The 17,878-nt window shown below is 38.7% G+C and overlaps 1 protein-coding gene across 1 annotated transcript in view; it reads left to right on the top strand.

Annotated features, from left to right (window-relative positions):
- GTF2F2 (general transcription factor IIF subunit 2) overlaps window positions 1–16,861 on the top strand; it is a 147,527-nt gene extending 130,666 nt beyond the window's left edge. The window contains exons 7-8 of the mRNA XM_025478242.2: window positions 5,265–5,408; window positions 16,207–16,861. Of these exons, the coding sequence (XP_025334027.1) occupies window positions 5,265–5,408; window positions 16,207–16,326 (264 nt within the window). The 3' untranslated portion in view covers window positions 16,327–16,861. The remainder of the gene's footprint in view (window positions 1–5,264; window positions 5,409–16,206) is intronic.
- Window positions 16,862–17,878: the final 1,017 nt, after the last annotated feature.

Genomic DNA, 17,878 nt, shown 5'->3' with positions numbered 1-17,878 from the left:
TTAATAATTCAATGACCATTTTAAAAATAATTGTGCATATGTCTATGTATTTGTGTAATGCATATGCATATGTACATGTGTATGTGTATGGTTATTACTGTTTCAATGACCCTTTAAAATAATTAGGCATATGTACATAGATATTATGTATAATTTTAATTATACATATATCCATTGGAACTACTTGCTACTACAGAGCAGAATTTAGATTGAGTCTGTATTAGACATTATCAAAAAAGATTTAATACTATACTTGATACAAACACTTAAAAGACTTTTCTTTCCACTACCAATTAGATAGAGCGTATGCCCTCTCTGAATTGAGCCATCTTGCTTTATCAGCAGGTTTCCTAATAGATCTGCCTCAATATTTGGTGGGGTTTCAGTCAGAATTGAAAATATTGTAAGTCAAAAATGTGTTTAATACGTCTAACCTACCAAATACCATAGCTTAGGCTAGCCTACCTTACATGTGGTTAAGAACATTTATGTTAGCCTGCACTGGGGCAAAGTCCTCTAACACCAAGCCCATTTCATAATGAAGTGTTGAAGAAGATCTCACATAATATATCGAGTACTGTACTGAAAGTAAAACAGAATGGTTTTAAGTATATGGGTTGTTTACTCTGGTGATAGCATGGCTGGCTGGGAGCTACAGGTGGCTCCCGCTGCGCAGCACCACAAGAGAGGATTGTATAGCATATTGCTAGCCCAGGAAGGGATCCAAATTCAAAAATCAAATTATGGTTTCTACTGCATGCGTATTGCTTTTGCACCATCTCAATAAGTCGAACCATCAGAAGTTGGGGATTGTCAGTATTTGAAAACATTTTTTCCTATTAATCTTACTAGCTTCTCCAAGCATTTCACACAAGGAAGACTCTACTAAGGGTAGAAGCTGAATATACCACTGCTTCTCTTTACTGTTTCCTGAATTTAACTCTTCCTCCTTCTCTCAGCATAAATTAAAGCTGGGACGGACGAGAGGACGCACAGGGTATCATGCAATGGGGGCTTTGTGCAGAGTACAAATGCTGAACACTAGACCTTTGCGGGGTCCTGACTTCCTTTGTTTTATTTTTCTTGAGGACCTGTGGCCTCTGGCCCACATCCCACTGAAGCCGATGGGAAGGCTGTATGTAGGCTTTCTTTCCCCTTCCTTAATCTGATTTTGTCTCCCTTTATTTTTCTCGATCCAAGTTCAGTTTTTCTTATCCCACACCTGACTAAAGTTATTACTTTAGTATTATATATATATTATTTATATATTATTACTATAAGTAATAACTTCATCTCCTAGAAAAGACTCCTCCCTCACTCTCTTTCTCTCTTTTAGCAGTCCCCTTTTCTGGATTGTTCATCTTAATACAAAACATGCAACTATTCAAGTGAGGTGCAACAGTAGAGGGGGGGGGGGGTTTCAGGATGCAAACTAAGTACAATTGTAAACAGAAAAAAAAACATTTTAGATACTGGTCAGCAAAGCGGACCTTAAAATATTAATCCCTTAAGGCATTTCATGATGTTTCTCTAATACAAAAACCCTCCTGTTTGGATTTGTGGGTCTCATCCTGGCCTATCATGCTTGCTTTCTTCCTGATGTAGCTCTTCTCTTGCTTCTGTCTTCTTGTTGTTGTTGTTGTTGTTAAAGTAAGCTCCACACTTAACATAGGACTTGAACTAATAATTTATGTCCTCAAGATCAAGAGTCACATACTCTAGTGACTGAGCCAGCCAGGCACCCTACTTCTGTCCTTCTTTTGACCCTAGAGAGAAAATTCTTGAATGGACCTCAGGTTCATCCCTGTTAGTCTATGCCACCTCTTCAGCCTCCTTTCTCACTGAATTGGGACAGCCACTCTACTTCTGCCTTTGTACCTACATGCATGTTTTTGCCTGTTTTTCCATATTCTCCACATTGGGAAGACTTAGATTTTCTCCTTGGTCATGGATTGCTCTGGTCTCTCTCCTCTCCAGTCTTGCTTCTAGCTCTTCTAGTCACTCTTCTCTAATCCCGTGCAGCTTTCCATAGTTGTTTCTTTCATGCTTTTGCCACCCAGAGATCTTGAGACTGGTCAGATTTCATTCCTCCCCAACAACACAGCCCTTTGTTAATGCATTTGCACCTCTCTCCGCATCATGATCTTGTCCAAAGGTAGCTAGCTGTGTGCTCTGCTATTACTATATTTAAAATGTGCAAAGCCCCCTCTGTATATTTTAATATATGAATCCTAAGAAAGGAATACCTTTTGAAAGAGATTATCTTATTTTGCCTATATCTTAATGCAGTCCATGCCTAATCAGTTGAGCTTAATGGATTTTGAGTTTTATTCCCAAGGTACACATATCGAAAAAAACTAAGACAATTAAGTTGGTTCTTTATCCCTATCTCCCAATTCTATTTAATTGAAGAATAGATACTCACTGTTGTCTATTACCTTTGCCACTAATTGAAAGTCTCTGATTATGTATAAGATATACTTCTGGGTTTAACATCAATAAAAACTGAATTTTATCTCTTTTATAACCTCTATTGTTAAAATATAGAGAATAAACTTAACTATATGAGGCTGGAATTTATACAGTAATTTAGTTGTATGTTTCGAAATACATTTCTTTTTCTTTTTTTTTTAAATTTATTTATTTATGATAGTCACAGAGAGAGAGAGAGAGGCAGAGACACAGGCAGAGGGAGAAGCAGGCTCCATGCACCGGGAGCCCGACGTGGGATTCGATCCCGGGTCTCCAGGATCGCGCCCTGGGCCAAAGGCAAGCGCTAAACTGCTGCGCCACCCAGGGATCCCTCTTTTTCTTTTTTTAAGCTAGTCCCTAGATTATAGTTAATTCCATTTGATGCACAGGAGGTTGTTCTCTGGCAGCTTTCACCCAGCCTGCTGATGCTTTATTTACTAGGTGGGCTGCTGCAGTTTACATGTATTTCCTCTAATATGCTTTATGCTTCATCAAAATGAAGCATCTCTTTAAAAATTAAAAGCTTGGGATCCCTGGGTGGCGCAGCGGTTTGGCGCCTGCCTTTGGCCCAGGGCGCGATCCTGGAGACCCGGGATCGAATCCCATATCAGGCTCCCGGTGCATGGAGCCTGCTTCTCCCTCTGCCTGTGTCTCTGCCTCTCTCTCTCTCTCTGTGACTATCATAAGTAAATAAATAAAATAAAAAAAAAAATTAAAAGCTTAACCAACTGGAGAGAGTGAATATGAGTTGCATGTTTGCAATAAAGAAGAAGTTAAAAATTTTTTCTTATTTGAGTATAGCTGATGTTACATTAGTTTCAGGTGTACTGTATAGTGATTCACCTTCTCTGTAAATTATGCTACGCCCAGCTCACCACAAGTGTGGCTACCATCTGTCATCTTACAACACTATGACGGTACCATTGACTGTGTTCCCTATACTGTTCCCTTACCTTTTATTCCTTACCTTTTATTCCTATGACTTACTCCATAACTGAAAGTCTGTATCTCCCACTCCCCTTTGCCCATTTTGCCTATCTTTTCACCCCTCTTCCCCTTGGCAACCATCAGTTTGCTGTCCTGCATTTATTTATTTTTTTGTCCTGCATTTATAGGTCTTATTCTTTTTGTTTGTTTAGTCATTTGTTTTTTAAATTCCACACAAGTGAAGTTATATAGTACCTGTCTTTCTCAGTCTGATTTACTTCACTCAGCATAATACCCTCTAGGTCCATCTGTGTTGTTGCAAATGGCATAATCCCGTCCTTTTAATGGCTGCATAATATTCCTCGGTGGGTATGTGTGTATACATGCACACCACATTTTTCTTAGCCATTTGTCTACTGATGGACTCTTAAGTTGCTTCCATATCTTGGCTATTGTAAATAATGCAATAAACACAGGATGCACATATCTTTTTGATTTAGTGTTTTCATTTTCTTTGGGTAAATAACCAAAAGTGGATTTATTGGATCATATGGCATTTCAATTTTTAATTTTTGGGGAACCTCCATGCTGTTTTTCACAGCATACTAATTTATAAACCCACCAGCAGTGTGCGAGAGTTCCCTGTTCTCCACATCCTTGCCAACACTTACTACTTCTTGCCTTTTTGATTTTAGCCATCCTGACAGGTATAAGGTGGTTTCAGTTTGTATTTCACTGAAAATTAGTGATGTTGAGCATCTTTTTTTGTGTTTGTTGGTCATATGTTTGTTTTTGGAATAATGTCTACTCAGGTCCTCTTCTCATTTTTCAGATTGGAGTGGGGTCTTTTTTGGTGTTAAGTTGTAAAAGTTCTTTATATGTTTTGGATATTAACTCCTTATTGGATATATAATTTGCAAATATCTTCTCCCATTCAGTAGGTTGCCTAATAAAAAGTAATTTTTTTTCTTTTTTTTAAACAAATGTTCAAATCTCTTTATCAAATATCTGTCTCGGAGAGTTTATACATTCTTTTAATGCCATTGCTTTCAAACTGGTATGCATAGAAGTACATAAAACTACAGGACAAATATACCACTTGCTCCTAGAGTGTCATTTTTATTTTAATGGGAGGTATTTTATTTTTATATTACAAATAAAAGTGTATTATACAGGTGACACTTTAGAGTTCACATGAATGTTCGAAGATAAAATGGGGATTTTGGAAAAACAGTTTGCTTGTGCCTGGTACTGAGTATGTATTTATCCTTTTCTATTAGTAAGCTTACTTCATTTTATGAGAGAAGAAACACGTTCAAGGAAACACCCTGAGTCAGAAGGAGAAAAGGCCTCCTCACTGCCCATGTTCTTTTCCTTTTGCTAGTGCTTCTTAAACTTTGCACTTCCTAGAGAACTTATGTAACCTGCCTGCCTTTCAATCCCCTACCTGTCTTGAAAAACCTCAACTTTGAAAGATGCTACCTATCAAACTGCATCTGTTAGGTAAACTATTTTACAATAGTAAAATTTGGCAAGGAAAGGCTATTTAGGGGCATATGGAGTGCTGGCTTCAGCAGTACATATACTAAAATAGGGGCATATGGAGACATTATATAAAGCCTTAGGAAGGAATGAAGTTGGTTTACGAGCAGGCATGTTAATACCTTTTTAGATCCCTCAAGGTCTGAGGAGCCCCCGGAGCAGTAAAGACCCAGGTTCTGAACCCAGTGCTCTTTAATCTGCTGCCTTGCTGCTTGAAATTAATCGGGTTTTTTTTGGAGGGGGCGGCTAAAAAGAGAATGCCTGTCTTTCAAAATGACCATGTTGAATTCATGCCTTTATTACTTTTTGCTGTTTGCACCTAGATTGAATATGAAAGGAAAAAGAAAGAAGATGGAAAACGAGCTCGAGCTGATAAACAACACGTTTTAGACATGCTATTTTCGGCATTTGAGAAACATCAGTATTATAATCTTAAGGACTTGGTGGACATCACAAAGCAGCCTGTGGTACGTACTTGCTCACATTGATCCTTTAAATATGTTCTACTTCATGTAGACGATGTTACTGAAGGAAGGGTGTCATATATGAAGCAGTTCACATGCACCTATGCTGACGTCCGGGTTTATTTCCAACACTCAGAAAAGATGTCTTCATACTGATTATTGACATTAAGTCTAAAGTCTTTGTACTATTTCTAGTCTTTCTTTTGTTCCCCTACCTCTCCCCAGAACCACTCAACTTCTTTTATTTATTTGAAAATGTGCCCCCTAGAAGAACTGCTTCTTTTAAGAGCCATACTGATCTGTCATGATGAGGGTGTTTATCCCTGTCTTGTGGGCTATTCTCTAATGGATTTTTTTTTAAGATTTTATTTATTCATGAGAGACACACAGAAAGAGAGGCAGAGACAGGCAGAGGGGAAGCAGGCTCCATGCAGGGAGCCCGACGTGGGACTCGATCCCTGGACCCCAGGATCATACCCTGAGCTGAAGGCAGACGCTTAACCACTGAGCCACCCAGGCGTCCCACTCTAATGGATTTTTAAAATTTAATCAGAATTTACTTAGCATTAATATTAGGTCCTTTTAAACTTGAACTGTACTGCCCCTCGGCACTTGTTGAGGTGGTGCTTGGGTTGGCCTGTTCACCATTTTTAAGGAAAAATTTATTAAATTGATATTTTAGAAAGTTTACGTTTGCTCTATAAATAATCAGTTTTTATCCCTGCTCCAAACTTTTGTGCCTGTTTGCTAACAATCTGTTATTTCTAATCCATTTTAAACACTGGTAACAAGGGATCCAAATCCCTTTTCTCCAATCTCCGAGTCACATTTCCTTCTGTTTAACTTTCTTAATCGGATGTTAGCAAAGCAGCTAATTGAATTATAACAGTGTTTATTTACAGAATTTTTAAAAATTAAATGGAATCTTTTATTTTCTGCCCTTTTATCTAGTTTTTTATCATTTTGTCCACTTTGCTAGTATGCTCAAGAATATGTGAATTCAACTCCTCCGTTTATTTCATTTTCTCTCATTGACCAGTATGTGACTTGCATAAACAATCAAGGAGTTAAAGTTACTCATCAAGGGCAAATAAGCCGATTTTAAAAAGGCCAAGCTCTTTAACTGATGTAAAGTCAGAAACAGGATATCCATTTAAAGGGTTGTTTTATATGGTTTAAATTTGGGCTGTTAAGCCCTCCTTAATGTGAAATACCAGAAGAAGCCTATTATTTCTCCCCTGCAGTCTTTGATCTATCACCTTGAATTTGTTATGCCTAGTCTTCCTTTGTATTTTGTCTGTAAAATAGAAGCATACATAGCATTTCCTTCAAAATTTAAACCATTCAGAACTTTACCTAATTGCTCCCTTTGAAACACCAGACTGCCAAGACCACTTTGAGCCCTGACACCTCGTTCTCTCGCATAGCAGCCATTTACCAGTGTTCCACGAACCATGCCTTTCTGCTAAAAGTATCATTGAAAATCAGCCCTTGTTATAACCAAACCTCTGATGATTTCCTTGTGTGGTATCCACCCAATTTCTGGGCACGGTCCAGGGAAGTTTATATTTAATTATTGATGATCCCTTCTAAATCAATAATCCCTACTCATGTCAGTCCAGCAGACCATTATTTAATTCAACTATGTAATCAAACAATTTGCATGCTTTTTAATAAAGCAAGTTAAAATTAACAGGAAAGCCTAGGCAAAGATTTGGGTGCCTTTGACTTTGAACCAATTGATGCCCATACTTCAAGTTCCCCAGCACTAAATAATGCTCAGTAGGCAGTTTGATTTGCACAAAGTGGGCTCTCAATAAACAAAGCCATTGCAGCAATAAGGCAATGTTAACCTAACCCTCAAACTTTGTTTGCAGATAGATTTAAATAAAAGCATGAGCAGAAGTAATTTAAGCAAAATTTGGCTTCGGTAAGATACAAGAAGATAGACTTTTTTAAAGGATAAAATGGCTAGAAAATTTGACCTACTGATTATTTCTCCTGTCAAAAACCAAAATTCTACTTTTAAGTATATGCTGTTATAGGGGTGCCTGGCTGGCTCATTTGGTGGAGCATGTGATTCTTGATCTTGGAGTTGTGAGTTCAAGCCCTATGTTGAACATAGAGCTTACTTTAAAAAACAAAACAGGGATCCCTGGGTGGCGCAGCGGTTTAGCGCCTGCCTTTGGCCCAGGGCGCGATCCTGGAGACCCTGGATCGAATTCCACGTCGGGCTCCCGGTACATGGAGCCTGCTTCTCCCTCTGCCTGTGTCTCTGCCTCTCTCTCTCTCTCTCTCTCTCTCTGTGTGTGACTATCATAAATAAATTAAAAAAAAAAATTCAAAACAAAACAACCCCCCACACACACACACACACAAGTATATGCTATTATAGATTTGTGAATTGGTTGAGACTCTTTCAGTTGCAGAGAATAGAAATTCAACTCAAACTAGCTTAAACAAAAATAGAATTTAGTATAGGGCATGTGGATGGTGTCTGACTCTTAATTTTGGCTCAGCTCATGATCTCGGGGTCCTGGGATCGAGCCCTGCAGAGCTGCCTGTTCAGTGGAGAGTTGGCTTCTCCCTCTCCCTCTGCACCCCCCTCCCCGACCATGTTCTCTCTTGCTAGCTCTGCGCACGCTCTCTCTGGCTCTCTCTCTCAAATAAATAAGTAATCTTTAAAAAAATAAAATAACTATTTGAATTGTATTCCATCCTTATGGAAATTATCTCAGGAAAGAGATCATTTTCTTTGCAGTGGTCTCAGCACTAAAGAAAGCACGGATCCGTGGATAAGTGTTCACAGCTTCCCAGTTTTTCTCTCTCACAGGAGAACTGAGATGCCAGAGGATAAGCCTGTTGGCAGAAGACCTTGTAGTTTCAGTTCCATATTGCAGCTTTATAGATGCATTCCTTCTAGAATGTCCCAAGACAGATATTCTAATTCCATCGTATTTCTAGTACATATGGACCGATACACAATTAGCCACTGTTTATTAAAAATATTACCTTACCCATCATAATTTGCTAATAAAAAATGGTGTTAATTTGTTGTTATGAACTAGATAGGTCTCCTCCACCCTCCCCTGCAATTTAAAATCTTAATTTTCAGGGGCACCTGGGTGATTCAGGGAGTTAAAAGCATCTGCCTTCTGCTCAGGTCATGATCTCAGGGTCCTGGGATTGAGCCCCTCTACAGCCTCCCTGCTAAGTGGAGAGTCTGCTCTTCTCCTTCTGCTCCCTACCCCCACTACTCATGCTTGCTCTCTTGCTCTCTCTCAAATAAATAAAATTTTAAAAAATACACACACGTATTTTTTTTATTAAAATTCAGATTTTAATCTATTCACAGAGTTATATGACCATCACCACAAAATCAATTTTAGAACATTTTCTTTTCTTTTCAGAATATTTTTTTTTAATTTATTTATGATAGTCACACAGAGAGAGAGAGAGAGAGAGAGAGAGAGAGAGAGAGAGAGGCAGAGACATAGGCAGAGGGAGAAGCAGGCTCCATGCACTGGGAGCCCGATGTGGGATTCGATCCCGGATCTCCAGGATCGCGCCCTGGGCCAAAGGCAGGCGCCAAACCGCTGCGCCACCCAGGGATCCCTTTAGAACATTTTCTTAAAGAAACTCTATACCTATTAGCAGTTACTTCCCCTTCCCCAACATCTACCCTAGGCAAACACTGATTTTTTTTTTTTTTTTAAGATTTCATTTGTTTATTCATGAGAAACACACACACACAGAGGTAGAGATATAGGCAGAGGGAGAAGCAGGCCCCATGCAGGGAGCCCGGTATGGGACTTGATCCCGGGGCCTCCAGGATCATGCCAAGTCAAAGGCAGATGCTTAACCACTGAGCCACCCAGGCGTCCTGGCAAACACTAATTTACTTTACTTTCTATCTGTGAAGATTTGCCTACTCTGGACATTTCATATACCTAGGAGCATAAAATATGTGATCTCTTATGACTAGGAGATTCTTTTCATCTAGGTATAATATTTTCAGATTTCATCCACATTGTGGCACCTATAGTATTTCATCACTTTTTATTACCAACTAGTATACTGTTATAGAGATACACAGCATTTTGTTTATGCATTCACTCACGGATGGACATTTGAGTTATTTCTGCTTTTTGGCTATTTTGAATAAAGCTGCTGTAAACATCTCTGTACAGGTTTTTATGTGAGCATAGTTTTTTATTTCTCTTTCGAGTGGAATTGCTCAGTCACTTCATAACTGTTTAACCTGAGGAACTAACTGCCAGATTGTCATCAATCCTTTTTTAATCCTTAGCCACCAAGAGCTTTTATCTACTGTTGCTCTAAGGTAAAACTTTACTCTCTGTTCCAGATATTTTAAGGATGGATAATATATTTCATCATTGGGAGTGCTAGCTAATTTACTGAAAATTCTCTTTTGGTAAAATATATACCTATGATCTCTGTGGTTGCCATTTAATTTTCTAGCAGTATTTTCAAATAGACTAATAACTATACCAATTAATATCTTTTTATTTTTTGTACATTTGAAACTATGCTTCATACCTTCTGCAGTAATAGATGGTTGCTATGGTTCTAAATGTAAGAATTCATATTTAAATTCCTTTTTGTTGAATTTTGTTGATTTTTCTATTTTATTTTCAAAATTTTTTACTTAAATTCAATTTAACATAATTGTATTATCAGTTTGAGGTAAAATTCAGTGATTCATCAGTTCCATACAATGCCCAGTGCTCATTACTTCAAGTGCCCTCTGTAATGCCCATCACCCAGTTACCCCATCCCCCAGCCACCTCCCTTCTGACAACCCTGTTTGTTCCCTATAATTAAGAATCTTTAAAAAAAAAACACCTCTCATGGCTTCTCTCCGTCTGTTTTCATTTTATTTTTCCTTCCCTTCCCCTATGTTCATCTGAAAAGGATTTTAGGTTTTGCTACTGTTAAGTTTTGGACATTTCTGATTGTATTAACAGTTTGAACATGAATTATGTATGTATATACACTTTCCTAGTTGGAAGCCATCGTATCTCAACCTTGGAACATTTTGCAGTATTCCAAGGTTAAGTTATGGTTAGCATACAAATAAATACAGTTTAGAAAGCACATCTTTAAACAAATAATTTAAAGTTTGGGCCCAAAGGAGATAAACTTTGTTCATGTGATATATGCAAACAGGACTCACTTGCCAGTGCTAGGCAGATAGAGTGTTACTAAGAGTGAGATGATAGACCACCAGCACACAGATACTTATACAGTAATAAATTGCTCTTCTAGAATTTGGATTAAGCCATAAGATAGGGCTTGTGCTTTGACCACTATACTACCTATCATTTCTTCTCAGAGTTTTACAAAGGGAGGAGAGCAACCTGTGTGAGCGGAGAGGATACAGGGGGCAGGGTCTAGTAGGAAAATGGGGGTGAAGCCAGAAGAAAAAGAGGATAAAAATACTGACATGGCCCATGTCCTAGAGAATCCCCAACGTCCTCTTCCCTATCCTGTTTGCAGTTTTCTCAAAGGAGTGAAAACATATGTTGCCTTTGTTAGCAGCTTATGCGTAATGTGTACTTTGTTTTTTTAATGAAAGAATTTTGTGCCTTGGAGCCACTAACATTTTTATCAGTAAGTCTTCTATTTTAATCACACAAATAATTTGAAATAATATTTTGAAATTATACATACCTAATAATGCCCTTCTTGCCTTGGATCATTTTATAAAAAGCATAGAAGGGGGATCCCTGGGTGGCTCAGCAGTTTAGCGCCTGCCTTTGGCCCAGGACATGATCTTGGAGTCCCGGGATCGAGTCCCATGTCGGGCTCCCTGCATGGAGCCTGCTTCTCCCTCTGCCTGTGTCTGTGCCCCTCTCTCTCTCTCTCTCTCTCTCTCTCTGTGTGTGTCTCTCACGAATAAATAAGTAAAATCTTTAAAAAAAAAAATTTTTTTTTTTTTTTTTTTAATTTTAAGAAGCATGGAAGGACTTCCCTTTGGTGACTAGCATTAACCAGTGCCATCTTTGCTATGGATTGCATATTGTTTATTCAGTCTAACCTTTCTGGGCAGATTTTGTGACTAGACGTCTAATAGGGTCATATTATTTGCTCACTTAAAACATTAATACTTGGTGATCAGCTCTTTGTCAAAGATACATGTTTTTGACCAATTTCTAGGAATTTAGACATAGTAAATTTATTACATATATATATAGTGCTTAACTGAAATTCCTGGTTTGGGGCAGCCTGGGTGGCTCAGCGGTTTAGCGCCGTCTTCAGTCCAGGGCCTGATTCTGGAGACCTGGGATCGAGTCCCACATCCGGCTCCCTGCATGGAGCCTGCTTCTCCCTCTGCCTGTGTCTCTGCCTCTCTCTCTCTCTCTCTCTCTCTCTCTCTCTGTCTCTCATGAAAAAATAAATAAAATCTTTAAAAAAAAAAATGAAATTCCTGGTTTGAGAATTGGTTAGCATAGCAGTAGAGAAAAAGATGATATGAGAAATGGTGGGGGTGGAGGGAGGGAAGGAATGAAGGAGAAAGAGAAAGACTGCAGTAGTAGGCTAGTGTGCCTTGCAACTCTACATAGACTTGTCATGATTTGTGGATCGGGGGTGTTAGGAATTTGATCTGTGGATTTCTGGCTTTTGGGCCACCACAGTGTTATCTTGACCCACAAATGTGCAAATCACATCCTAATCACTTCACCTGTTTGGTCCAGTATTTGCTTTGCCTTTTCCTTCCAAAGAAGCAGTAATGTTCTATCCCTTTTTTCTCTGCAGTTCAGACTTGCTGTAAATACTCTCCCACACATCCCTTTGATGAAGGGTTGCTGGACCTGAGCCAGTTTATTTCAGATCTTGTTCTGCAGCACTGCACATAGCAGTAATGAGAAATCTCTCCAATCCTGTGTCACATAAAGGTGATCTACTGAGTTCTAGAATCCTTTATTTAAAATGCAGGTGGTCAAGCAAAAGATGAAATTGGAAAGTCAGTGTTTAGTATGAGAGGAGAAGAACTAGTATCTCCTGATCTCTGCACAGAATTGCTGTTCAATTCAAAGGATGAACTATATATCCTCCAAACCTCAGATCACGACTCCAGCTGGGTTAAGTGCCCCTTCTCAGTGTTCCCATAATATCCTGTGTATATTGTCCTTATCACTGCGCTTTATGATTGCCTGCTTCTGTGCCTTTGCCTCCCACTCACATGCCCTAATCTTAAGCTGTAAACTCTTGAGGATGAAGATGGACTGTGTTGCTACTCCACCTGGCCCATTGTAGGTTCTAAAATAAATATTTGGGAATATATGAATTTTTATAAAAGGAAAGTTAGATTACCAATTCATCTTCAATCCTGTTAGAATCTTTAAAATCTTTCCCTCAGCTGGTTTTGTCCCCAACAATATTTTATCACTATAATACAAACTCTTAGTAATGAATGTCATTCAAAATCAGGTAATACAGTTTAATCAGTCAACTTGTATTTCTCAAACTGAGTCACTGCCCTATAACTTAATTAGAGCCTGAGTTCTTAAAATGAAAAGAACTAGAGTTTGAGTAGTTTAGTCCTGTGGACCTTTTAAGTGATCTTACCTCAAAGCACCTCCCCCAACAAATCCCCTTAGTTCCCTTGTTTATTTGTCAACATACCCTGTCTTTTCAGTGTAAGTCCCTAAGAGTCTGTGATGTGCAGGCAGCCGCTGTAATAGGAGCACGTGTTTGATGGAAGAGAGGCATGTGAGTCGAGGGTTATAATGTAGATTGAGGGCTATCATTGAAGTACATACAGTGTGAAATGTAAATCTAAGAGATAGGACAGTTAGGGAAAATTGGTCTGAGAAAGTGACATTCATGCAGTCTTCAAGGGTGAGGTGTCCTGATTTGAGGGAAGGGGTTAAGTATGACAGGGAAAGGGAACAGTGTATGGAGAAAACTAGAAGCATGTAGAAACACAGAAATGACAAGTATGTGTTCAGGGAGTTCTTAGAAGATGAGGCCAAGGGGAAAAGGCAGGCTTGAATGGATGCCTGGGAAGAAGAAGTTTGGAATTTAACCTGTAGGCCCAAAGGGAAGTCATTAAAATTTTTTCAACAGAGGAATGACATGATCTCACTATTCCCTGTGTCTTTCCTTCAGGGATTTTTGTGACCTGTGTTTCGCTTTCATTACTGTTATTTTCTCTACTAATGAGTTGTACCAAGTTAATTCATTTGGTTAGAGTAAAATGGCTCCAGATTGCAGTTTGGAACATTCTAAAACTCGAGAAATGTACTCTTCCCCACCTGCCACCAAAAAAGAATTCCGTACCATGGCTAGATATCGTGACCTTAATCCCATCTGGTTACCTGACAGATTGACAGACTGCCTATCTCATTCTGTTCTGATTGTTGAAAAAAAGAGTGACTTTTCATTAAGAAAACAAAATATTCCATAGCCTTCTACTAATTTAACAAAATGAGTGTGGGCTACACACGAAAGCAACTGAATTCGTACGCTTGAGACTTTCTTACTATTTTGTGTTTAACCCTTTTGAGGCTTTTCGTGTTCTGTATCTGGATTATGAATAGGCATGCTAGGCTTGAGGTCAAGAGAGCTTCTGTCTCACAACCACCGTGCTCCCAGAGATTGCTCTTTTCAGTTTTGACCCAGAGCAGCCAGTTATTTGATTGTTTGTGCACAGGTTCATAGCCAGCTTCACAATAAATGGTTCTTTGGAATTTTACAAAGATGTCATTGTTGGCGTCTAAACTGAAAATCTTTTGTCCCCAGCACATCTTTTTCCCTTAATGAACACTGTTTAATTAGAAAGTAGCTTATGAACAGTGTCCCATTTTTAAAATGTGATTTGAAGCAGCAGATAGCAGATGTGCATATTACCTGGATGTCTCAAGCCTTTATGCTTACTCATTGGCACAGATCCCTTAGTGAAGGCAACTGGAGAAAGGTGTGGGAGGCAAGCAGCCTTCTTCCTGGGAAACCCAGGCCTCATTTGATTCATTGCTGCCACCTGCTGGGCCCTGGCTGCTGAAATGGGAAGGCCACACTAGTAGTCCAGCTAAGCCAACCAGGGCCATGTAAGGAACTCTCTGTAGTTCCAGTGCTAATCAGCTGTTGTTTCTGGGTGACAGCCCACCCCTAAATGAAAGGATCTTCTAAACAGTATTTATACCAGTCGGTAAAAGGTGGTATTCGATTGTGTGTTCATTAACACAGAATCCCCAATGACTGTGAGGCTCAGAGAGTTAAGCAATACTTCAAGGACTCAAGATCCTAGAGTATTTGAGCTGAACGAACCTTTAAAGCAGATACCTGGGAGCTTGAGTGTAGTTAAATCAGAGTCTCCTAGAGGCTTGTGAAAATGCAGATTCCCAGGCTTGGCCACAGAGATTTTGATTCACTAGGCCTAAGATGAGACTTATTTTTTTTTAAAGATTTTATTTATTTATTCATGAGAGACACACACACAGAGAGAGAGAGAGAGAGGTAGAGACACAGGCAGAGGGAGAAGCAGGCTCCATGCAGGGAGCCTGATGTGGGACTCGATCCTGGGTCTCCAGGATCACACCCTGGGCCGAAGGTGGCACTAAATCGCTGAGCCACCCAGGGATCCCCAAGATGAGACTTATTTAACAAGTTTCCCATGAGGTTCTGAGGCAGGTAGTCCAGCCCCAAGAAGAGCACTGCCTTAAATATCTTCGTAAGAGCTTCTCAGTCATTTTTCTAATCAGTGCCTCATTTCAGCGCACTGAGATGCACTTTCTTATTACAAGCACTTTTATTACAGTGCCTTGTAATAAAAAAAAAAAAATATTACATCTTCTTTCTATCAACAGGGTGAGTCACTAGTAATATAACTGGTTCTTTGAAGCATATACACAAAATGTTACTGGATTGGTTCTGCAAGGGAGAAAAAAAACACTTTTTTAAAGATTTTATTTATTCATTGCGAGAATGAGTCACAAGTGGGGGGAGGGGCAAAGGGAGAAGCAGACTCCCCACTGAGCAGTGACACCCTCCCAATGTGGGGCTTGATCCCAGAACCCCAAGATCATGACCTGAGCCGAAAGCGGACGCTTAACCAACTGAGCCATCCAGGTGCCCCAGAAAACACTTTTAAATAATTAACTTTTCTGTCTCCAAGAAGGAAGTACTATAATTTATATTAGTTTATACTGGAATGCTTTTTGGCCTTGGGCGTTGGCAAGTAAAGGTAGGGTTTTATAATTATATTTATCACAGCCATCATTTCCCTGAATACAGGGAATCACTTGGTTAATGTGTATTGAGTTTTCAGGGACCTAAAATAACATAAAACAGAGTTGTTCCCTATGTCATTGGTCACTTCTCTCCTTTGGAGGAATCAAGCATGAGAATACTGTAGGCCCCATGGCTTTTAGCATGTCTTATCATCACTTCTTTTTCCTTACTCTGTCTTGGCAAGCTTGGTCAAGATAAGAACAATACTAAACACGAATAATAACTTTCCTTATTGCACAGGAAAAACAAGTGGCCTGAGAGCAAATTTTTGAAAAGTCACCATAGAATTGAGAATTCTGGATGCCTATCATGTACTTGCTTTCTAGAATATTGTCATCCCCAAAACTTTATTTTTTATGTATAAAAATATTTATGCTACTGCTTCTGAAATGACTGGCTCTAATCCAATAACAAGAGAAATCTTGTTGAGCTTTCAAGATCATGATTTTTATTACTTGTGAATGTGGTTTGGTGTATGGTTTAATTTAAATTTTGTTTCCTGCCTTCATAGTCTTATCTTGGGTTGTTTTTATTTTTTTTTTAGGGGTACCTGAAGGAAATCTTAAAAGAAATTGGTGTTCAGAATGTAAAAGGGACGCACAAAAACACATGGGAGCTGAAGCCAGAGTATAGACATTATCAAGGAGAAGAAAAGAGTGATTAAGGAGACTCTAAGCCAGCATGCTAATGGAACAGCTAAAGGGTGATGCTAAAGAAACACCACTGAGACTCAAATACTTGAGTACCATCTATTATAGGGGTAAAATGACTGGAACTTTAATTTCCCTAGGTGAATTTTTTAAACAGTAATTCTTGTAAAGTACTTAAGTTTTTTGAGGAAAAAAACTTATTTATAGGCTTATATTAAACTAGATTATTCAGAATGGGGTAGGGGTTGGGGGTGTTAAGGTTTTTCTTTTTAAATATTAACTTTTAAAATGTAAAATTAGGAAATGTTTTCTAAATGAGGACTCTCTGTCCTTGTTTTATCTCTGAGGATCTGAGGTAATACAAATCTGAAGGGAATGACAAAGCAAGAAAAAAGTAGTCAACTACAGAAAGTCTTACAAGGAATAAAAAGCCAAAGTTCCTTATTCTGATATTGTCAAAGAACAAAGCCGTCTTTATTTATTTATTTTTACAGGTGATCATGTTTCATATTCACACCCCTTAATAAAAAAGAGCATTTTATGTTTGTACCTATGACAGTAATTTTCATCATTAGCTTGCATACTTAACCCTAGTGTAATGACATGAGGAATGGAAAAAATCTTGGCCAATGAGTATTTCTTTTATTTGCTTTTATTTTTTTTTTTTTAAGATTTATTTAAGTAATCTCTACACCCAACATGGGACTTGAACTCACCACCCTACAATCAAGAGTTGTATGCTCTACAGACTGAGCCAACCAGGCACCCCTCTTTTATTTACTTTTAAAAGAATTAGAAGTTAAATATTTTTCTAATAATTCAAGGTATGTCTTTCCCATCAAGATTATAAGCTTCTCAGAAACTGGCTTTGCTCCAGAATTTTATTGCATACTCAGCTGGCAGGTATTGACTTCTGACAAATGATGTTGACAAACTAAAAGAGGATTGCGGGGGTGAGGCTGATAATGTGTCAGGCAGTCACAAAAAGAAACATACAAACAAGACCACCAAAACAAAAGAAGCTTTAACAAACTCAAGAAAAAGCTGCTTTTTATTCATTAATTTTGTCGGCTGTTTCTGTATGTTTGCAACCAAGAAGTAGCAAATGCGAAACATTTAAGAAAATGCTATATAATTAAAGCAAATCAAAGGGAAAAAAACTATCCATTGAGATAAATATTTTTCTGTATTTTGGGGTTTTTTTAGCAGGAAAACACCAACATGCTGAGGTTGAGTAATACTGGGCTGAGAAAATGTTGAATCTTTGCATCCCCACTGTAAAATAAAATTCTGATGAGGGAGGGTGGTCTTATTCTACTTTGTTCTGGTGCAGGAACCAAATGTCTCCCCCTTATGTTCCAGTTTCTGATTGAGACTCGGTGTCAGGAAGCAGATGGATAATGGTGTGACAAATCTGTATAGAACTGAGAATTCTGGATACCTGTCATGGGGTTGGTTCATAGCATGTATCTTCCTCCAAATCTTCTCTATTGTTGTTGTTTGGTCCTGCCCTGAAGCAGACTTCTATGTCCTCTACTTCTGTCTTTTGTTTTTATGGTGGCAGTG

This window comes from Canis lupus, chromosome 22, assembly GCF_003254725.2.
Source record: "Canis lupus dingo isolate Sandy chromosome 22, ASM325472v2, whole genome shotgun sequence".
Lineage (NCBI taxonomy): Eukaryota > Metazoa > Chordata > Mammalia > Carnivora > Canidae > Canis > Canis lupus.
This window is presented reverse-complemented; position numbering and strand designations above follow the sequence as displayed.